We start from the raw sequence: 23,383 nt of genomic DNA, 5'->3' as shown, positions 1-23,383 counted from the left end.
TGGCACCCTGAGGGGAGTGCCATGTCGACTTACTCGTTTTGTTCTCACTAGCACACACAAGCTGGCAAGCAGTGTGTCTGTGCTGAGTGAGAGGTCTCCAGGGTGGCATAAGACATGCTGCAGCCCTTAGAGACCTTCCTTGGCATCAGGGCCCTTGGTACTAGAAGTACCAGTTACAAGGGACTTATCTGGATGTCAGGGTCTGCCAATTGTGGATACAAAATTACAGGTTAGGGAAAGAACACTGGTGCTGGGGCCTGGTTAGCAGGCCTCAGCACACTTTCAATTGTAAACATAGCATCAGCAAAGGCAAAAAGTCAGGGGGCAACCATGCCAAGGAGGCATTTCCTTACAGATGGTTTAAGTTAAAAAAGTAGGATTTGCTATATATCCCTCAAAAATGAGAAAAAGCTGGGTGTGTATACATGCACACTCAAGACTTTACAATTTAGGTTAAAGGTCTGTGTTGTAAACCCCTGCAGTATTAAAATGCAGTGTAAAGGTCAATGTGTTGTATTCCTGTTGAATAAAAGCATGTAGAATAAAACCTACATTGTAATGTCTAATATTCTTCCCCAGCGCTCCCAAATGTCGGATTTAAAAGTATTTTTTTGCATTAATTATTTCATGTTCACTTTCCATTACTTCCAATAGGGAGTACGGATTTCAAGGCAAAGTGAATTTTGAGGGCACAATGAGTCATGCAACCATTTGCTTCAAGTAACAAACACTGGAAAAATACAACAGGGACCACCTACTTTAACATCTATGAGGAGTTCAAAATAGTGATTGATTTCAAACTCAATGATAGTGGAATAAAAAAATACAAATTATAGGCTGTGTGGGAGAAAATGGTCTCACTAATCGAAACTGGCAGGTAACTGCTTCCAGCGTCACACTCTGAGGGAATATTGTACAGCAGAAGGCCCAAGATGTCACAGTAGAAAATACATTCAATACAGTGTCGGGGAAAGGGGAGTAAAGGGAGCTAGTTGTACAGACAAGAGAAAAAAGTGTGGGGGAAGGCCTACAGTCTAGAAATTGACAGCCATAAATGTCACATGGTAGTTTCTGTAAGCCAGTTGATTGCACAGATAGAGAAAAAGTAGGATCTTCCTTCCACTATTATTCAGAACATGACATTGTGTTTCTATCAAGGGAAAGTGACTGTAGTCCATGAATCTTTAGAAGGTTAATAAATGTCAGTATGTACCGCTAGTGCTATGGGCTGGGAGAATCGGAGAGAAAGTGAGTCCCCAAGTAATGCAGGTGTATTGATGGTGTATTATACCATGCCAGTGGTGATCACTCTAGTACTACGTGACATGACATTGTGATTCAGAATCTGTCCCAGACTTCACTTCATATGTCTGGAATGTCTTGGACTGTGTACACCATCGGTTCACCGACAGCGATCTCTGTGAGTTCCATGAGCCCTTCAGGTATCATAGGCACTATATCCAGTGACATAATATACATCTTTCAGCTGCTAGCTATGTTGCATTCCAACACCATGTATGTCTGATCATGTATCAGATCACTAATGTTATGAAAAAGGCCTGTTGCGCTAATGCAGCAACAGGAAAGATTAGGGTAGTTGACAGTTCCTCTCACTATCTAGTCAAGTACTATGTTAATCTGGGGTAGTGCTACAAAACAGAATGGATTGAACCCAGGGGAATTACAGCATCAGTAGTTGGGATGATGTAAAAGACTCACCTGTTGGAGTTTACAAGAGGTCCAGTACTAATCATGAATTACCCTAAAATATAACAACTTCAATTTCCACTGCCTTATATATCTGTCATGCCATTCTAGCAGTGAAGCTCAATTGTCTTCTGTTTAGAGGAGTTCACTGGAACTGTCTAGTACTATTCAGAGTCTACCTAGAGAAATGATTTTAGATAAGTACATTGCATAAGCCCCAAATCTCCTACTGGAAGGACTACCAAGTCTTATCTAACATAAGGTGGTTCAATCAATACAATGTTATGGGTAGGACAAGGGTTGTGGCAGCTGGACTCTGGGGACAGTCAGGAAGGAAAACTTGTTTGATACTGAAAGGGACTTAATTGAGTGGGTGAGGGGCTTGAGATGGTGATATGCAAGGATATGCAGTTGGTGGCTGCTGTGTCTTCTTGTGCCTAGCAATACATTCATAAATTCCAGATTCTATTATTGCTCCATCTAACTCTAACCCATTTATACTGTATAAAATGTATTCAATGTGTTATCCCTTAGATATCAATGATATAGAACTAGAAGAAAACTTCAAATGGTGCATTATAGTTAAAAATTATTACGTTGGCTCCTTTTCAGTGTTACATCCATGAACTATATGAAGCGCTTGAAGCTAGATCAAATCAATCCCTTGTCATTTTTTCAAGATGTGAAATCTGCAGAAAAGCCATATTAACAGACCCAAAAATTGTAGCATTGATGCTCAATATATTAATTAAAGCACTGACGAGGCAGTGACCTATTCACTATCTATTTTAAAGTTATTATTCTGTTTTAGCTTGATTGTGTCACCCAGTACTCCTCAGTGAAAAGTATATAAAAAAAGGAAAAACACATTTCACACCTTTTTTGAGATACAGCACTATATTGATTAGCAAATATACTCCATGACAAAAGGCGTAAAATGTAAATTTCTGCACATGCTCAGGCATTTCTTTTACAACTAACACTAGCTTGTTTTATCAGTCTATCTGTATCACATCCAACTTTAGGTAAATGTTGCAACTATATCATTATTTAGATAACATTTTCCTTAAACAGGAATGCTAAAAGCCATTCTCTGAAAATATTGACTTGAAAATTTGGTCCAGATGTATCAACAATAGGAATTGAAATTTCAAAAATGTGATTCTTACGAATTGTAATTAGGAAATCACAATTCCTAATGTATGGCAGTTTTATTTTCAAAAAAGCGATTCCTATAGTGTCACAAAGCAACCTACTGCATGAATATTAATGAAGTAGGTTACAATTTGCGACACACTAGGAATTGCAGCCATCACAGGGATGGTGGCCCTTTGGAGTCATCAGACCACAATGTCTGTGACTGCTTTTTATTAAAGCATTTTTTTAAAATATAGCCCATTTTCCTTAAAGGAAAATGGTATGCACTTCTAAAAAGAAAATTAAACATTTAACATTTTAAGAGTCACTGCCTTCTTTTAAAAAATATTTTCTTTATCATTCTCAGATGGGAAGGGGTACCATGGGAAACCCTTCACATTTGCAAATAGTTTACCACCAATTTTGAACTGGTGGTAAAGTATCACTGTTTTGTAACTGGAATTCAGTCACAAAACATTAATACATAGCATTCTGATTCAATATTTAGATGCCCCTTTCAAATACCGAATCAGTATTTGGTAGCAAACACAAATTGCGATTCTGTGATGTGTTACTGAATGGCAATTGGATGTTTGTACATACCAATAAGATTTGTTAAGGTCACAACTGGCTTGCCCAGTCATGAGAATCGGGCTATTTGCAACCACAAAAAAGCTTTGTACATCTAGCCTTTAGCCACAATGAAATTGTAACACTCACCCCAAATTTTCAACTGTTTTCTGTCTGTCAAATATGATCATTTTAGTTCACAGAATAGTATGCTTAGACATTTAACTTAGAATAGGTGCAACACTTCCCAGAGCTCTATCGAGATCAGAAACAAATGCATAGGCATTTAACTCCAGGAATCCACTTATACAATGGTTATTCATCAAAATCCACTACGACCAGTTCATGACATAACATGCACTTTTTATTTATATAATGCTGTCTCCTCAGAGGTACCATAATGTTTGAAATGTAATGAGGCAATCCATAGTAGAAGACTCATCAAAGAGTTAACAAAGTGTGCTTGTCAAGAGTCTATTGCCTAAGCCATTCACTAGGAGCAGCAAAGCTAGTTCTGGAGTCTTGTCCAAATAAACAACCAATTATAAATTTCCTCAAAAGCCATAACTGCACCTTCGGAGACCATTTCTGTTTCCAATAGTCAACTCTAAGAAGAAATGACTGGGAAAGAAAGCACATCCTGTTTAATTTTAGGGCAGTAGATGCTCCCACAAAGTGCATTTCCTTCCAGTTAAGACTTTCAGGCTTTGTAATGCATTGCGTTTGTTCTTCCTTGCCCTGTATCATGTCTGGTGACTTAGCTAATGTGCAGTGAGCTTGTCAATTCCTGAATTCCCCAGCACTTCTATCAGGGTTGACCTATCATAACTCAAAGCATTAGCTTTGGGATTTGACACAATGTTAGGACATTACTTTTTAAAAATCATTATTGTTTATAATCCACTTATTGTCTTTGGCAAACTCTTACATTGCCTCTCGCCACTTTCTTCAATTTGTCCAAACATATAAACTTTCTTTTCTAGCTTTAATGTATCAATGTCCTTACCGCAGAACCTCTAATTCCAGGTGGACCAGTGCTTCCCTGAGGTCCTGCAGATCCAGGTGGGCCAATTAGTCCAGGAGGGCCACCTACACCCGGACTGCCCTGTAATGAAAATACAGTGTTTTACGATATAGTCCAAAATGGAACACTTTGTGGTTCATGTGAGATGCATGAAAAATAGCTGATCCTTTTATTCACAGTATCATTCATTTAAGTAGTTTAGTACACACTTCTCAAGTAGTGATGTACATATTTTGATATAAAATCAAGGATATGTTAAATAGTCCCACAACAAAATAATATGACAGTCTAAAAAACAATTGAAGTCATGCACTTTAATTTCTGAATGTCTTAGTATGTCATTTGTCTGTAGTATAATGTTGGTTTGTGCATCAGCATGCAGTGCAAAAGTTCAAGGGCAGCTAGTGGAATAAAATATGAAATACGGAATATACAAACAACATACTGTTGGTCCTTTAGCTCCACCAGAACCATCTGTACCTGGTACTCCCTAGAAGAAAAAACAGTAGCCACTGAGAGATGATATTGCATTATTGTGAAAATTGAGAGACAGGAATGATGTGAAAATTGATGCAGAACTAAGCTGATACCTTTCACTCTTCTCCTCCCTACAAGGCAGACATATTTACAATGCATCAAAGCTCACTGGAGCCCATTTGCTTGTGACAGCCGAAATAGTCTTCTAGTCTTGCTCTGCCTTTGAAATGGCTCCCTCAAGACAAAATCACATCGCCTGTTGCTCAAGTTGACCAGCAACATGTGCAGAAAGATGCTATATCAGCTCCCATTAATGTGCTCTATGACGTTCATATAGGATTTCAGGCCTTCTAAAACATACATGAACATCCCTCAAGAAAGATGCGTTAGGCAAACTTATAGTACCACCTTGGTTTATATTATGACTAAAGTTTAACCACACAATAGATTAGTTACCACTTAAAATTTTGAAGGCATTAGGGGCACAATTCACAAAGGTACAGTTGGAGATAAAGTGTACGTTTAGACCTGAAGCCTAAGGGCCCAATTCACAAAGGTAATGTTAGACCTAAGGTTTAAGTTTACCTTTTTGAAGTGGGCCCTTATACTTCAGGTCTAAACATAGACTTCAGGTCTAAGTTTACCTTTGTGAATCAGGCCCATGGCATATAGTGGACTGTGATACAACTTATATATGGAAACTTCAAGTTCACATTTTCAGACACACCACTCCATACTAAATCTGTGTATTTTCAGTTTTATGGTGCTAATTGACCTACTTACCTGAAGACCTTGTGCTCCAACTGGTCCTTGCACACCTGTATCACCTCTTTGTCCCTGGGGACCTTCTGGACCACGTGCACCTGTAGGACCAGCTTCACCCTGAAATAATAAAATCATACAGTCAGAAAGAAAAGAGATAATCCAAAGAATTAAAGAAATGTGCTATAATTCACTCTGTAAATAACTGATTAGTGTCACTGTAGTGCCTACGTAAATTACCTACATTTGTTTTCACTTAATAAATAAATATTTCTGTGATATAAAACTCTTCCTACATGAGTTTAAGCTAGCTGAAAGGCCCTATTCCTTTTACAATGGGAATCAACAACATTTCATCTTTAATTCCCATATTGAGCAGTGGAACTCAGGTGAAATTTGAACTGTCAATGCTCTTCCCTGTTTTACACAAGCTCAGATCACAGCACAAATAAAAATAGAATTTAACAGAAATACAGCTACTCAGTCCAGCTGGCTTGTTGCTAATCTAATAGAAGAAGCATTTGATAGCTTATTTACATTTGTGAAAGAATCCCTACATTATTTTGGAGCAATTTCACAATAAGAAAAATAAAATACTTTGTCCTGGCTTGATTTTTATTTGATAGAAAGGATAGTTTAAGAGGGCAACTGTTACTTCTCCTTTTTAGTAGTCAATGCTTGTTGTTTGCTGCACATTCTTGAAATTCTTAGCTGCCACCAAAATGTGTCATTCCCAACACAGATTATTTTTCTATTGATTACTTTTAAAAATTGCAGAGATGTGACTATTGATTTACTATCTAGAAAAACACAAGCAAGCTATTGTGCTCTGAAGACATCTGCCTAGTAACTCCAATAAACTGGATTGGTTTAGTGACTCTACATAATTTTATTTTAGCATTTCCAACTTGCGGCACTCATTAACATATGGACTTATGAACCTGAATTTTCCAGTTGAATAATGCAAAGGCATGCTATTCTTTTCAGGCGTGAAAGATCATATTTACTCATTTTGCATAGGAGCAGATGTACAGCATATAGATCTGCTTTGTACACTGCAATGATGGACATAATTCAGAACAATATAAAACAACTGTTACTTTTGTCCCCAACAATATTAGGCTAATTGTCCCAACTTTTATCAAAATATTACATCTACGTGCAATGGCATTACCTCAATTATGTTATTTACTTAGAAAGCTTTCCGGTCTTCATACACATTCATGCTTTCATTAATAAGAGTTAATAAGAGTTATGGCCTAATTTAGAGTTTGGCGGACGGGTTCCTGCATCACAAATGTGATAGATATCCTGTCTGCTGCATTACATTCCAATGGGATATAATGAGATCATAATACAGCAGATGGGATATCCATCATGTTTGTGACATTCGCAAAACTCTGAATCAGGCCCTCACTCCAAACAGAAGTTTTGAGTTTATGTGTCTGAGACTGGCTGCCTATCTTTGAGTGACCCTAATATGTCTGTTCCACTGTACTTCCATGAAAAATAATTCCTCCACAGGAAGCATTGTGGGAAAATCAGACTCACTGGCTGATTTCATCGCATTTTCTTTAGAAATGTTTGATTAGTTATGCATGTCAACCCATGAGAAGTATTCGCTTCCATAGAGAAGATGTCCCTCGCTTCCTCTGCTCATTAGCACAGGGCAGTCATGTATTGAATGAATAGTAAGAACTGTAACATTGAGCAGGATGTCTGTGTTTCACTCTTGCCACTTATAAGAGAGTTGCACTAGAAGCAAGTAGAGGAACATCATGTGGCCAAATGGTTTTGCCCACTGCCTTTACTCTTAACAAATTGTGCAAAATCTCATTTAAAAAACATATATCAATGGTCATATAGACTTAAGCATTTCTTATAATTATCACCTTTCTTTCTATACTATACTAAACATCATTAATTGTTCAGTGTAACGTGCTAGCAATGAAATTCTCATCAATAATGACTAAATACTATTTCTACATTGTGTGGCCCTGCCCAGTAGTAACAGTACAAAAAGGCATGTTTTACCATAGCTCCATAAAATATATTGTAACTCACACATTCTAATGCAGTGGCTCAAAATGGTACATACAAGAAAGACAAGCACTATGATATGCAAATTTTAAAACATGAAAGCTGTTTGTAGTGATTAGCCATGAAAGCATTTTAAAGGCACGCTTTGCCTTTGAACTGATTTGTATATTTGGTATTTCATTATGTTGATTGTCTGGCACACACTTATTGTTTCCATTAATGAGAGTGAGGGTTCTGAGTCTGCAGTTTTTGGTTAGGTAATATATAATACAGTTTCATAAATTGAAATTAATCTGGATTCCACTTAAAGGTTAAATTTGCTACATAGCTGAATGTCAAGTTTCAAATGAATGCCCTGCAGACCCAGCAAACAATATGCTATGTAAATCTTGTATTAATATAAGGGTCTCGCTGTTTAATATGGAGAGAATAGTAGGAAAAAGAGTTAAGTTATTGCTGTCAAGATACACTGTAGTGTAAAAGAAAAATGTATTAACAAATAAACAATGACTGGAAATGTAATTTAGGGAAGAACATATGCAGAAAGTAGCAATGGACAAATGCTAAGCAAAGACACAGCAGTGTTTTTGTTGGGGCATTTGGTGTTTTTTGTGTTGCTGTCATATCTACCTATTGCTATACATGCAGACACAGGACCATTTATTGGGATAAGATAGTGTGTCTTGTTTTCACTGAGTGCATTAAGGAATTCATTATCAGCTAAAGATACAAAAGGGAGTTTATGTATAGTTTTGTGAACAGTATCAACTATGCATCTATCCAAAATATTGGAAGTTAGTTTAGGGTTAACAGATTATTTTGTTAAGCACCTTTGAACCCAGATGTCCATCCACCTGTTTAATACGAAACAGCACAGTGACAAGGTAAAAATGGTAGATGCCCTACCATTAACAGGTTGAGAGAATATTATTGGCAAATTTCCACTTCAACAATGAGTTGTCTACTAAACCATTGAGGATTTCCTCCAGGATGCTCTCCCTCCTTGACAAAAACTGTAAGAAAACTCAAGATATATCTGACACTCTAGCTTAAATGCTTCTTGAAATAAATGACCTGCTTTTACAAATTGTCCCTGGCCCTCAACCAGTTTGTTTCTCTTAAAGCTCATAAATCCTCTGCTGGCTTCAGGAAAGCAAATATGTGACTTCTACCAATATCTCCCATGAAACATGCAAGGGTAGGGATATTTCAAGTTCTTAACCTCCAGTTTAACATATCCTTTACCAGATCCAGTCCATAAGATATGAAGCAACATGCAACAGAAGAAAGAAATGAAGCATTTAGACATGCATCAAAGCTGCAGGTAATTTGTCCAAAGATGTTTTCAGAAAGTGCAGTGGACTACCATGTCCCAAACCATTAATCCCTATTATAGCCCCATTTCTTGATCAGTATAACAATCTTAACAAAATCACCTGCAGTAGAAACAACACAGGTCCACTTCCTATGCCCCTTGGTACATGCAGGACACATGTACAAGTCTATCGGCCTCCCCAACGAGACTTCCCTCTTGTTCAACCTGAAAGCACCAAGATTAATTTGTAGGGCAAAATTTTATCATCTTTTGCCTCCCACTTCTTGCCCCACCATCACCAACTTCATCAACATGTTGCTATCCGGTGGTGAAATCCCTCACACCCTCAAGCAAGATAGTGTCACACCACTTCTAAAAAAAAAAAAAAAAAAAACTCAATTATTTGTTAAATTATTGCCCTATCTAATGCCTTTTAGGTACATTAAAAGTTCTGGAACCAGTACAGCTTTCCTTGTTCCAGGAAGACCACAACTTCCTAAGTGACTGACAATCAGGTTTACACACTAACAGAGGAGCAGAAACAATTCTACTGAACATTAGAGCAAAACTCCTAACCAGACCATACCTGTGCCTGGCATGAACACAATTCCTCTGGTTCTCTCAGTAGCGTTCAACATCCAAGAACACTATTTACTACTATATCATTTATCAGCATAGGCAGACTTTAGCAGAATCACTGCTAGATGGTTCTCTTTCTTCTTAAGAAATCACAACCAGAAAGTCTAACTTGTCTCTTTCCCATCTGATATCACCCCCATGGTATGTAGTGTACTCTAGGGATTGGTCCTTTGAGTGATCCTATTTAAAATCTATGTGACTCATATATATATGAAGAACAGCAGATTGGCAGGCACATGCAGAAAATTCATTCTTATATTGGAATAAGGATCTTTAGACAACCGTGTAGTGTTGAGAGTTGCCTGAAATATCTTCAGCATTGTATGAAGTTCAATTAGAACTACCTCTGAGCTGTGACCTCTCCTTCCCTCCTCAAGTCAATCTTCTCACCAGAAATTAATTCTTCCACTTTCTTCAACTGTATGAAATCCTAACTATACAGATAGTTTCTCATTAAACTGCTTTGTCACTAGTTGTGCTACCCAAGCTACACCACTCCAGCAAAAACAGAACTGTCCAAACTTTAGAGAATTCAAAATGATGTTGCCCACTTTGACCTCAAGTTGAAGTGCTATAGTCATAGTTCACTGGCACTCACAAAACTTTTTTATGTTGTTTTAATAGATTTTTAACATATTAAGTTAATGTAGGAAGTTGTCTCTGTATGTGCTATTTCCAAGTAAGGAATAGCATGCACAGAGTCCAAGGGTTCCCCTTAGAGGTAAAATAGTGGTAAAAATAGATAATACTAATGCTCTATTTTGTGGTAGTGTGGTCGAGCAGTAGGCTTATCCAAGGAGTAGTGTTAAGCATTTGTTGTACATACACATAGACAATAAATGAGGTACACACACTCAGAGACAAATCCAGCCAATAGGTTTTTGTATAGAAAAATATCTTTTCTTAGTTTATTTTAAGAACCACAGGTTCAAATTCTACATGTAATATCTCATTTGAAAGGTATTGCAGGTAAGTACTTTAGGAACTTTAAATCATAAAAATTGCATGTATACTTTTCAAGTTATTGACAAATAGCTGTTTTAAAAGTGGACACAGTGCAATTTTCACAGTTCCTAGGGGAGGTAAGTTTTGGTTAGTTTTACCAGGTAAGTAAGACACTTACAGGGTTCAGTTCTTGGTCCAAGGTAGCCCACCGTTGGGGGTTCAGAGCAACCCCAAAGTCACCACACCAGCAGCTCAGGGCCGGTCAGGTGCAGAGTTCAAAGTGGTGCCCAAAACACATAGGCTAGAATGGAGAGAGGGGGGTGCCCCGGTTCCGGTCTGCTTGCAGGTAAGTACCCGCATCTTCGGAGGGCAGACCAGGGGGGTTTTGTAGGGCACCGGGGGGGACACAAGTCCACACAGAAATTTCACCCTCAGCAGCGCGGGGGCGGCCGGGTGCAGTGTAGAAACAGGCGTCGGGTTCGCAATGTTAGTCTATGAGAGATCTCGGGACCTCTTCAGCGCTGCAGGCAGGCAAGGGGGGGATTCCTCGGGGAAACCTCCACTTGGGCAAGGGAGAGGGACTCCTGGGGGTCACTTCTCCAGTGAAAGTCCGGTCCTTCAGGTCCTGGGGGCTGCGGGTGCAGGGTCTCTCCCAGGCGTCGGGACTTTGGATTCAAAGAGTCGCGGTCAGGGGAAGCCTCGGGATTCCCTCTGCAGGCGGCGCTGTGGGGGCTCAGGGGGGACAGGTTTTTGTACTCACAGTCTTAGAGTAGTCCTGGGGTCCCTCCTGAGGTGTTGGATCGCCACCAGCCGAGTCGGGGTCGCCGGGTGCAGTGTTGCAAGTCTCACGCTTCTTGCGGGGAGCTTGCAGGGTTCTTTAAAGCTGCTGGAAACAAAGTTGCAGCTTTTCTTGGAGCAGGTCTGCTGTCCTCGGGAGTTTCTTGTCTTTTCGAAGCAGGGGCAGTCCTCAGAGGATGTCGAGGTCGCTGGTCCCTTTGGAAGGCGTCGCTGGAGCAGGATCTTTGGAAGGCAGGAGACAGGCCGGTGAGTTTCTGGAGCCAAGGCAGTTGTCGTCTTCTGGTCTTCCTCTGCAGGGGTTTTCAGCTAGGCAGTCCTTCTTCTTGTAGTTGCAGGAATCTAATTTTCTAGGGTTCAGGGTAGCCCTTAAATACTAAATTTAAGGGCGTGTTTAGGTCTGGGGGGTTAGTAGCCAATGGCTACTAGCCCTGAGGGTGGGTACACCCTCTTTGTGCCTCCTCCCAAGGGGAGGGGGTCACAATCCTAACCCTATTGGGGGAATCCTCCATCTGCAAGATGGAGGATTTCTAAAAGTCAGAGTCACCTCAGCTCAGGACACCTTAGGGGCTGTCCTGACTGGCCAGTGACTCCTCCTTGTTGCTTTCTTTGTTCCCTCCAGCCTTGCCGCCAAAAGTGGGGGCCGTGGCCGGAGGGGGCGGGCAACTCCACTAAGCTGGAGTGCCCTGCTGGGCTGTGACAAAGGGGTGAGCCTTTGAGGCTCACCGCCAGGTGTTACAGCTCCTGCCTGGGGGAGGTGTTAGCATCTCCACCCAGTGCAGGCTTTGTTACTGGCCTCAGAGTGACAAAGGCACTCTCCCCATGGGGCCAGCAACATGTCTCTGGTGTGGCAGGCTGCTGGAACTAGTCAGCCTACACAGACAGTCGGTTAAGTTTCAGGGGGCACCTCTAAGGTGCCCTCTGTGGTGTATTTTACAATAAAATGTACACTGGCATCAGTGTGCATTTATTGTGCTGAGAAGTTTGATACCAAACTTCCCAGTTTTCAGTGTAGCCATTATGGTGCTGTGGAGTTCGTGTTTGACAGACTCCCAGACCATATACTCTTATGGCTACCCTGCACTTACAATGTCTAAGGTTTTGTTTAGACACTGTAGGGGTACCATGCTCATGCACTGGTACCCTCACCTATGGTATAGTGCAACCTGCCTTAGGGCTGTAAGGCCTGCTAGAGGGGTGTCTTACCTATACTGCATAGGCAGTGAGAGGCTGGCATGGCACCCTGAGGGGAGTGCCATGTCGACTTACTCGTTTTGTCCTCACTAGCACACACAAGCTGGCAAGCAGTGTGTCTGTGCTGAGTGAGAGGTCTCCAGGGTGGCATAAGACATGCTGCAGCCCTTAGAGACCTTCCTTGGCATCAGGGCCCTTGGTACTAGAAGTACCAGTTACAAGGGACTTATCTGGATGCCAGGGTCTGCCAATTGTGGATACAAAAGTACAGGTTAGGGAAAGAACACTGGTGCTGGGGCCTGGTTAGCAGGCCTCAGCACACTTTCAATTGTAAACATAGCATCAGCAAAGGCAAAAAGTCAGGGGGCAACCATGCCAAGGAGGCATTTCCTTACAGTTAATTACAGGTATTTTCATTCTGTAGCGTGTACCAGTATGCAGTATTCATCATTAGTACTTGCAGAGAACGATCACTATAGCTTTCCCTCAATTACATTTTAGGCAATTATGTGTGTCATTAGTGACACAAATAACATCCTGTCAGACTCAGAAATGTTCCTAGCTCTCACCCGCCCCACACCTCAATTCCCAGGTGCAGCATCAGAGTGGGTAGAGTGCAATAACTTATGAGGCACGCTGTGCAGAGTATATGACCAAGGGAGCACATATAACCTTAAGCCAATTTTTCTCAGGTATTAGTTTCCAGTATTACTCCAGTCTTTGCTAGCAGAAGGCTATATCCGCCAGCCAATCATTAAGAGTAGGGCAGGTGTTATGTCCCCGGTGCATGGCTACCCTCAGCTCAGCCAACAGAAGCAACATAGCTGTTAAGCGGCGTACCCCCAGCTGGAATGTCTTTGAATAGCACCTGGGGAGGTCTGTGTTACAGGGTGGTCAACAATTTCTCACAAGCAGGAATATATAAGGAAGGGCATATTTTCAAGCCCCTTGTGCCACTGGTTCTTCACTTTTTATGATGCTCTGGGAACGCTGAGTGCAGACCCATATCTACTAGGCCATGCAAAGCCACTTTGCATGGCTTTTCATGGACTCTGAGATATGGTGTAAGGCAACGCAGCGAAAGTCACGATGTTGCCTTACACTGCATCAGAGAGGCATACCATGGGGCTTGTGGTGGGTGTTCCCACACAACACCCATGGGTTTTGAGGCATTCCCAGTTTTACAAGAATCTGTAAACTTGGGACGGAGTCAAAACTGTACACTTCCCCAGGGCAAGAGGAACGAGGAGAAATATCTTTATTTCTACTCGTTGTTTCCATTCTGCAGCACACATAGAAAAGGGAAAATGCCTACCAGGATTGTTTTGTGCAGGAAAAACATTCCTGCCAACAATGCAGACACCCTTGCACCATGGTGCAAGGGTGCTTGCATTGGTGCTAGGCAGCAAATTGTACACCAGCACAGGGGGAAAGGACAGAAATGCACTGTAAGTTGTAAATACAGTGCATTTCTGCCATTTCCAATTGGTGGCAGGCAGTGCAGCTAAAAGAATTGTGCTGCTGCCTTATGCCAGTTCCTTGAAAATGTACCACAGAGTTCAGGAATCCATTACCCCCTGGCAGTTCCAAGTCAGGTGCAGGAAGTCAGCTTCTCCAAAACTGCATCGTAGGCACCCTGCATCTGGTTTGAAGCTGATTCTGTGCATATCAATTGAAGTATGAAAGATCCAATGAAGATATTTGACATTTAGATGATGAAGACAGTAGTTGCAGGAAAGCTTGTATGTCATGGTGCAACAGTATTTCTATTTCTCCTCAGTGAGATCTTTGCCAATATCCCCCCAGCCACCACTCAGAGGCCTGGGATTTGACAACAGGGGTCCTCTCCTGTATGGCTGCATATAAGTTAGTTAGCAGTTTTGGGAGGGGGTAGTTATGACATTATCTAAGGCAATCAGAGTCTCATGCTCTCAAGGGAATATAGGCTGAGCTGCTGCACAGGTGCTTCACAGCCAACAGTAGAAAAATGTATCTAAAAGGTTGCAGTCTGGTTGCATTTGAAAGTCATGCAAGGGTAAGAACACATCAGTGGGGTATAGATCTCTCATATCACTGATACTAAGCACTTCAATTGCTGCTGTACCAACCTCTCCTGAGTAAACTGATTTATGAGGATTAAGCCAACTGAATAAAGACAGTTCAGTTGCGCTCCACGTCTTATCCAGTTCCACTCCCATACCGTGCTCTTGACTGTGTCAATAAAATTGGTGGATTTTGTTGGTGTAGCACATACTGCCACTTAAAGAGGGCAGGGGCGGATGTTATACGATTCCACCACAGTTTGAAGTAGATACTGGGTAGGGTGGAACCAGTGGTGGGCATTTTGAGGGTGTGCGCAGTAGTAGTACAGTTCAAGGTAAAGAGCACTTAATCCCCCATGTTTAGGAGGGAGGAAGAGAACCTCTCAAGAGAGTCTGAGGTGTTTGCCTTGTTTGAAGGTTCTCAGTTAAAATCATTATGATGTGCACATAAAGTACTGTGCTACAAATGCCACTGAAACACTTTCTAGTCTTACCACCTTACTAGGTGTTTGACGTCATCCAATAACAATCTTCTCATCGCTAAGCCTTACAAGTACAAATTATTTGGTAGCAGAAGCCTTAATGTGCAAGGTCCTACACTGTGAAACAACCTACATGCAAGCTTAAGAAATTAAAAACTCTCAAGATTACAGGATTCATGAAGACTTACCTCTTCCACTCACACAGCCTTTGCTTAGAACCTCACCTGGCTATTTCTTGATTCCACAATACTCTTTCCAGCTATATACCTTTCTGAGCTAATAAGTGAAAGGAAGAATGCAAAATGATGTTGAGACATTGGCAAAGAGCAAATGCCTAATTGGATAAAATGCAGCACTGATGCAATTTTTCCAACAAAGTTATGAGGCGTTGAATGAATCACAAGGAACGTTGAGATTTCTGAGCAGGGTCTCTGTAAAGGAATTAGTAATTCTTGACAGCAAGAGACAAAGGACATTGGAGCCACTGAAAGCTAGATTGGGCTTTGAACATACAGTTCAATGACAATGTTAAAAGCTCCAAAATGAAATTAATACCAAGAGTCTTATTTAAACTTTTATGGGCAGTCTACTGCACCTCCAAGAAGAGGCAGTGATAACTGTTTCCACCATAACGGAGAACCATCTGTCATATTTCGATATCCTCACCTGTCTAGAGGAGATATCAAAATTGTGAAAGGAGCTGCCTCCATGGTGACTCTTTCCCAGCAGTGACATTTACCAAGCAGACGCCATGCATCAAAAATGCTTACATAGCAACTTTTTTGTTTTTCTAAAACAAATTCCTAAAGTGAGAGATTGATTCTTAAAAAGAAGGGTTGTAGTTGAGGGGCTGTAAGGAAATGCCTCCTTGGCATGGTTGCCCCCTGACTTTTTGCCTTTGCTGATGCTATGTTTACAATTGAAAGTGTGCTGAGGCCTGCTAACCAGGCCCCAGCACCAGTGTTCTTTCCCTAACCTGTACTTTTGTATCCACAATTGGCAGACCCTGGCATCCAGATAAGTCCCTTGTAACTGGTACTTCTAGTACCAAGGGCCCTGATGCCAAGGAAGGTCTCTAAGGGCTGCAGCATGTCTTATGCCACCCTGGAGACCTCTCACTCAGCACAGACACCCTGCTTGCCAGCTTGTGTGTGCTAGTGAGGACAAAACGAGTAAGTCGACATGGCACTCCCCTCAGGGTGCCATGCCAGCCTCTCACTGCCTATGCAGTATAGGTAAGACACCCCTCTAGCAGGCCTTACAGCCCTAAGGCAGGGTGCACTATACCATAGGTGAGGGTACCAGTGCATGAGCAACCTTAGACATTGTAAGTGCAGGGTAGCCATAAGAGTATATGGTCTGGGAGTTTGTCAAACACGAACTCCACAGCACCATAATGGCTACACTGAAAACTGGGAAGTTTGGTATCAAACTTCTCAGCACAATAAATGCACACTGATGCCAGTGTACATTTTATTGTAAAATACACCACAGAGGGCACCTTAGAGGTGCCCCCTGAAACTTAACCGACTATCTGTGTAGGCTGACTAGTTTTAGCAGCCTGCCACAAACCGAGACATGTTGCTGGCCCCATGGGGAGAGTGCCTTTGTCACTCTGAGGCCAGTAACAAAGCCTGCACTGGGTGGAGATGCTAACACCTCCCCCAGGCAGGAATTGTCACACCTGGCGGTGAGCCTCAAAGGCTCACCTCCTTTGTGCCAACCCAGCAGGACACTCCAGCTAGTGGAGTTGCCCGCCCCCTCCGGCCAGGCCCCACTTTTGGCGGCAGGGCCAGAGAAGATAATGAGAAAAACAAGGAGGAGTCACTGACCAGTCAGGACAGCCCCTAAGGTGTCCTGAGCTGAAGTGACTCTAACTTTTAGAAATCCTCCATCTTGCAGATGGAGGATTCCCCCAATAGGGTTAGGATTGTGACCCCCTCCCCTTGGGAGGAGGCACAAAGAGGGTGTACCCACCCTCAGGGCTAGTAGCCATTGGCTACTAACCCCCCAGACCTAAACACGCCCTTAAATTTAGTATTTAAGGGCTTCCCTGAACCCTAGAAAATTAGATTCCTGCAACTACAAGAAGAAGGACTGCCTAGCTGAAAACCCCTGCAGCGGAAGACCAGAAGACGACAACTGCCTTGGCTCCAGAAACTCACCGGCCTGTCTCCTGCCTTCCAAAGATCCTGCTCCAGCGACGCCTTCCAAAGGGACCAGCGACCTCGACATCCTCTGAGGACTGCCCCTGCTTCGAAAAGACAAGAAACTCCCGAGGACAGCGGACCTGCTCCAAGAAAAGCTGCAACTTTGTTTCCAGCAGCTTTAAAGAACCCTGCAAGCTCCCCGCAAGAAGCGTGAGACTTGCAACACTGCACCCGGCGACCCCGACTCGGCTGGTGGCGATCCAACACCTCAGGAGGGACCCCAGGACTACTCTGATACTGTGAGTACCAAAACCTGTCCCCCCTGAGCCCCCACAGCGCCGCCTGCAGAGGGAATCCCGAGGCTTCCCCTGACCGCGACTCTTTGAACCTAAAGTCCCGACGCCTGGGAGAGACCCTGCACCCGCAGCCCCCAGGACCTGAAGGACCGGACTTTCACTGGAGAAGTGACCCCCAGGAGTCCCTCTCCCTTGCCCAAGTGGAGGTTTCCCCGAGGAACCCCCCCCTTGCCTGCCTGCAGCGCTGAAGAGATCCCGAGATCTCTCATAGACTAACATTGCGAACCCGACGCTTGTTTCTACACTGCACCCGGCCGCCCCCGCGCCGCTGAGGGTGAAATTTCTGTGTGGGCTTGTGTCCCCCCCGGTGCCCTACAAAACCCCCCTGGTCTGCCCTCCGAAGACGCGGGTACTTACCTGCAAGCAGACCGGAACCGGGGCACCCCCTTCTCTCCATTCTAGCCTATGCGTTTTGGGCACCACTTTGAACTCTGCACCTGACCGGCCCTGAGCTGCTGGTGTGGTGACTTTGGGGTTGCTCTGAACCCCCAACGGTGGGCTACCTTGGACCAAGAACTAAGCCCTGTAAGTGTCTTAATTACCTGGTTAACCTAACAAATACTTACCTCCCCTAGGAACTGTGAAAATTGCACTGTCCACTTTTAAAACAGCTATTTGTGAATAACTTGAAAAGTATACATGCAATTTTGATGATTTGAAGTTCCTAAAGTACTTACCTGCAATACCTTTCGAATGAGATATTACATGTAGAATTTGAACCTGTGGTTCTTAAAATAAACTAAGAAAATATATTTTTCTATATAAAAACCTATTGGCTGGATTTGTCTCTGAGTGTGTGTACCTCATTTATTGTCTATGTGTATGTACAACAAATGCTTAACACTACTCCTTGGATAAGCCTACTGCTCGACCACACTACCACAAAATAGAGCATTAGTATTATCTCTTTTTGCCACTATCTTACCTCTAAGGGGAACCCTTGGACTCTGTGCATACTATTCCTTACTTTGAAATAGTGCATACAGAGCCAACTTCCTACATTGGTGGATCAGCGGTGGGGTACAAGACTTTGCATTTGCTGGACTACTCAGCCAATACCTGATCACACGACAAATTCCAAAATTGTCATTAGAAATTCATTTTTGCAATTTGAAATTTTTCTAAATTCTTAAAAGTCCTGCTAGGGCCTTGTGTGTTAAGTCCCTGTTTAGCATTGTCTTTTTAGAGTTTAAAAGTTTGTTAAAAGTTTGAATTAGATTCTAGAAACAGTTTTAGATTCTTAAAAAAGTATTCCAACTCTTAGCAGAATAATGTCTGATACAGAGATGCAGGTGGTGGAACTCGACACCACACCTTACCTCCATCTTAAGATGAGGGAGCTAAGGTCTCTCTGTAATATCAAAAAAATAACCATTGGCTCCAGACCTACCAAAATTCAGCTCCAGGAGCTGTTGGCAGAGTTTGAAAAAGCCAACCCCTCTGATGATGACCTCACAGAGGAAGAAATTAGTGACTTGGAGGCCAATGTCCCTCCTCCAGTCCTAAATAGGGAGAACAGGACCCCTCAAGTCCTGTCTCCAACTGTGTTAGTCAGAAATAGTGAGTCCCTCACAGGAGGGTCCCACATTTCTGAAATCACTGAGGATGCTCTCAGTGAAGATGACCTCCTGTTAGCCAGGATGGCCAAAAGATTGGCTTTAGAGAGACAGCTCCTAGCCATAGAAAGGGAAAGACAAGAGATGGGCCTAGGACCCATCAATGGTGGCAGCAATATAAATAGGGTCAGAGATTCTCCTGACATGTTAAAAATCCCCAAAGGGATTGTGACAAAATTTGAAGATGGTGATGACATCACCAAGTGGTTCACAGCTTTTGAGAGGGCTTGTGTAACCAGAAAAGTGAACAGATCTCACTGGGGTGCTCTCCTTTGGGAAATGTTCACTGGAAAGTGTAGGGATAGACTCCTCACACTCTCTGGAAAAGATGCAGAATCTTATGACCTCATGAAGGGTACCCTGATTGAGGGCTTTGGATTCTCCACTGAGGAGTACAGGATTAGATTCAGGGGGGCTCAAAAATCCTCGAGCCAGACCTGGGTTGACTTTGTTGACTACTCAGTGAAAACACTAGATGGTTGGATTCAAGGCAGTGGTGTAAGTAATTATGATGGGCTGTACAATTTATTTGTGAAAGAACACCTGTTAAGTAATTGTTTCAATGATAAACTGCATCAGCATCTGGTAGACCTAGGACCAATTTCTCCCCAAGAATTGGGTCAAGACAAGGGTGTCCAAGACTTCAACAGGGGGTGACCAAAAGAAAGGGGTCACAAAGACTCCCCAGGGGAAGGGTGATGAGACAACCAAAACTAAAAATAGTAAAGAGTCTTCTACAGGCCCCCAAAAACCTGCACAGGAGGGTGGGCCCAGAGCCTCTGAACAAAACAATGGGTACAAGGGTAAAAACTTTGATCCCAAAAAGGCCTGGTGTCATAGCTGTAAACAGCATGGACACCAAACTGGAGACAAGGCCTGTCCCAAGAAAGGTTCCACTCCAAACTCCCATCCAGGTAACACTGGTATGGCTAGTCTCCAAGTGGGATCAACAGTGTGCCCAGAGCAAATCAGGGTCCACACGGAAGCTACTCTAGTTTCTGAGGGTGGGGTGGATTTAGCCACACTAGCTGTCTGGCCGCCTAACATGCAAAAATACAGACAGCAACTCTTAATTAATGGGACTAGAATAGAGGGCCTGAGGGATACAGGTGCCAGTGTCACCATGGTGACAGAGAAACTGGTTTCCCCTGGCCAATACCTGACTGGAAAAACTTACACAGTCACCAACGCTGACAATCAGAAAAAAGTACATCCCATTGGAATGGTTACTTTAGAATGGGGAGGGCTCAATGGCCTGAAACAGGTGGTGGTCTCCTCAAATATCCCAGTGGACTGTCTGCTTGGAAATGACCTGGAGTCCTCAGCATGGGCTGAGGTAGAACTAAAAACCCATGCAGCAATGCTGGGTATCCCTGAACTGGTGTGTGTGAAAACAAGAGCACAATGCAAGGCACAGGGTGAAAAAGTAGAGCTGGAGTCTGGAAAAATGGCCCAGCCTACCAAGAGAACAGGAAAGTCAGTTGGGAAACCGACTGCAACACAGCAAAAGAAAGGGAACCTCTCTTCTCAGGAAGAAGTTCTGCCCTCTGAGGGAACTGAGCCTTTGGAGCTTGAACCTTATCAGGTTGAGCTCTTAGGCCCAGGGGGACCCTCCAGGGAGGAGCTGTGTAAGGGACAAGAAACCTGTCCCTCTCTTGAAGGCCTTAGGCAGCAAGCTGCTGAAGAGTCCAAAGGCAAGAAAACTGGAACCCATAGGGTCTATTGGGAAGATGGACTCCTGTACACTGAGGCCAGAGACCCCAAACCTGGTGCCACTAGGAGAGTGGTAGTGCCTCAGCTGTTCAGAGAGTTCATCCTAACATTGGCCCATGACATTCCCCTTGCTGGACATTTGGGACAAACCAAGACGTGGGAGAGGTTAGTCAACCACTTCTACTGGCCCAATATGTCCAACATGGTTAAGGAGTTTTGCCTCTCCTGCCCCACCTGTCAAGCCAGTGATAAGACGGGTGGGCATCCAAAGGCCCCCCTCATTCCACTTCCAGTGGTGGGGGTTCCCTTTGAAAGAGTGGGTGTGGACATAGTTGGTCCACTAGAACCTCCCACAGCCTCAGGAAATATGTATATCCTGGTAGTAGTGGATCATGCTACCAGGTATCCTGAAGCTATTCCCCTTAGGTCGACTACTGCCCCTGCAGTAGCCAAGGCCCTCATTGGTATCTTTACCAGAGTGGGTTTCCCTAAGGAGGTGGTGTCTGACAGAGGTACCAACTTCATGTCAGCATACCTAAAGCACATGTGGAATGAGTGTGGAGTGACTTATAAATTCACTACACCATACCATCCACAAACTAATGGCTTGGTTGAGAGATTCAACAAGACATTAAAAGGCATGATCATGGGGCTCTCAGAAAAACTCAAAAGGAGATGGGATGTCCTCTTGCCATGTCTGCTTTTCGCTTACAGAGAGGTGCCACAGAAGGGAGTAGGATTCTCACCCTTTGAACTTCTGTTTGGTCATCCTGTAAGGGGACCACTTGCCCTTGTTAAAGAAGGCTGGGAGAGACCTCTCCATGAGCCTAAACAGGACATAGTGGACTATGTACTTGGCCTTCGCTCTAGAATGGCAGAGTACATGGAAAAGGCAACCAAAAACCTTGAGGCCAGCCAACAGCTCCAGAAGTTTTGGTATGACCAAAAGGCTGCACTGGTTGAGTTCCAACCAGGGCAGAAAGTCTGGGTTCTGGAGCCTGTGGCTCCCAGGGCACTCCAGGACAAATGGAGTGGCCCTTACCCAGTACTAGAGAGGAAGAGTCAGGTCACCTACTTGGTGGACCTGGGCACAAGCAGGAGCCCCAAGAGGGTGATCCATGTAAACCGCCTTAAGCTCTTCCACGACAGGGCTGATGTCAATCTGTTGATGGTAACAGATGAGGATCAGGAGGCAGAGAGTGAACCTCTCCCTGATCTTCTGTCATCAGACCCCAAAGATGGTACAGTAGATGGAGTGATCTACTCAGACACCCTCTCTGGCCAACAGCAAGCTGATTGTAGGAGAGTCCTACAACAGTTTCTTGAACTCTTCTCCTTAACCCCTGGTCAGACACACCTGTGTACCCATGATGTGGACACAGGAGACAGCATGCCTGTCAAGAACAAAATCTTTAGACAATCTGACCATGTCAAAGAAAGCATCAAGGTGGAAGTCCACAAGATGCTGGAATTGGGAGTAATTGAGCGCTCTGACAGCCCCTGGGCTAGCCCAGTGGTCTTAGTCCCCCAACCTCACACCAAAGATGGAAAGAAAGAGATGAGGTTTTGTGTGGACTACAGAGGGCTCAATTCTGTCACCAAGACAGATGCCCATCCAATTCCAAGAGCTGATGAGCTCATTGATAAATTAGGTGCTGCCAAATTTCTAAGTACCTTTGACTTGACAGCAGGGTACTGGCAAATAAAAATGGCACCTGGAGCAAAAGAAAAGACAGCATTCTCCACACCTGATGGGCATTATCAGTTTACTGTTATGCCCTTTGGTTTAAAGAATGCCCCTGCCACCTTCCAAAGGTTGGTGAATCAAGTCCTTGCTGGCTTGGAGTCCTTTAGCACAGCTTATCTTGATGATATTGCTGTCTTTAGCTCCACCTGGCAGGATCACCTGGTCCACCTGAGGAAGGTTTTGAAGGCTCTGCAATCTGCAGGCCTCTCTATCAAGGCATCCAAATGCCAGATAGGGCAGGGAACTGTGGTTTACTTGGGACACCTTGTAGGTGGAGGCCAAGTTCAGCCACTCCAACCCAAGATCCAGACTATTCTGGACTGGGTAGCTCCAAAAACCCAGACTCAAGTCAGGGCATTCCTTGGCTTGACTGGGTATTACAGGAGGTTTGTGAAGGGATATGGATCCATTGTGACAGCCCTCACTGAACTCACCTCCAAGAAAATGCCCAAGAAAGTGAACTGGACTGTGGAATGCCAACAGGCCTTTGACACCCTGAAACAGGCAATGTGCTCAGCACCAGTTCTAAAAGCTCCAGATTATTCTAAGCAGTTCATTGTGCAGACTGATGCCTCTGAACATGGGATAGGGGCAGTTTTGTCCCAAACAAATGATGATGGCCTTGACCAGCCTGTTGCTTTCATTAGCAGGAGGTTACTCCCAGGGAGCAGC

At 43.5% G+C, this 23,383-nt stretch overlaps 1 protein-coding gene across 1 annotated transcript in view; it reads right to left on the bottom strand.

Moving 5' to 3' along the window:
- Positions 1-23,383, bottom strand: part of COL5A2 (collagen type V alpha 2 chain) — a 325,125-nt gene that overhangs the window by 89,520 nt on the left and 212,222 nt on the right. The window contains exons 19-21 of the mRNA XM_069225929.1: positions 5,699-5,797; positions 4,884-4,928; positions 4,421-4,519 (exon numbers count right to left, since the gene is read on the bottom strand). Coding sequence (XP_069082030.1) covers positions 4,421-4,519; positions 4,884-4,928; positions 5,699-5,797 — 243 coding nt within the window. The remainder of the gene's footprint in view (positions 1-4,420; positions 4,520-4,883; positions 4,929-5,698; positions 5,798-23,383) is intronic.

Source organism: Pleurodeles waltl, chromosome 3_1, assembly GCF_031143425.1.
Source record: "Pleurodeles waltl isolate 20211129_DDA chromosome 3_1, aPleWal1.hap1.20221129, whole genome shotgun sequence".
In the NCBI taxonomy this organism is placed as follows: Eukaryota; Metazoa; Chordata; class Amphibia; order Caudata; family Salamandridae; genus Pleurodeles; species Pleurodeles waltl.
Note: the sequence above shows the minus strand (reverse complement) of the source record. Positions and strands in the feature narration are given on the sequence as shown.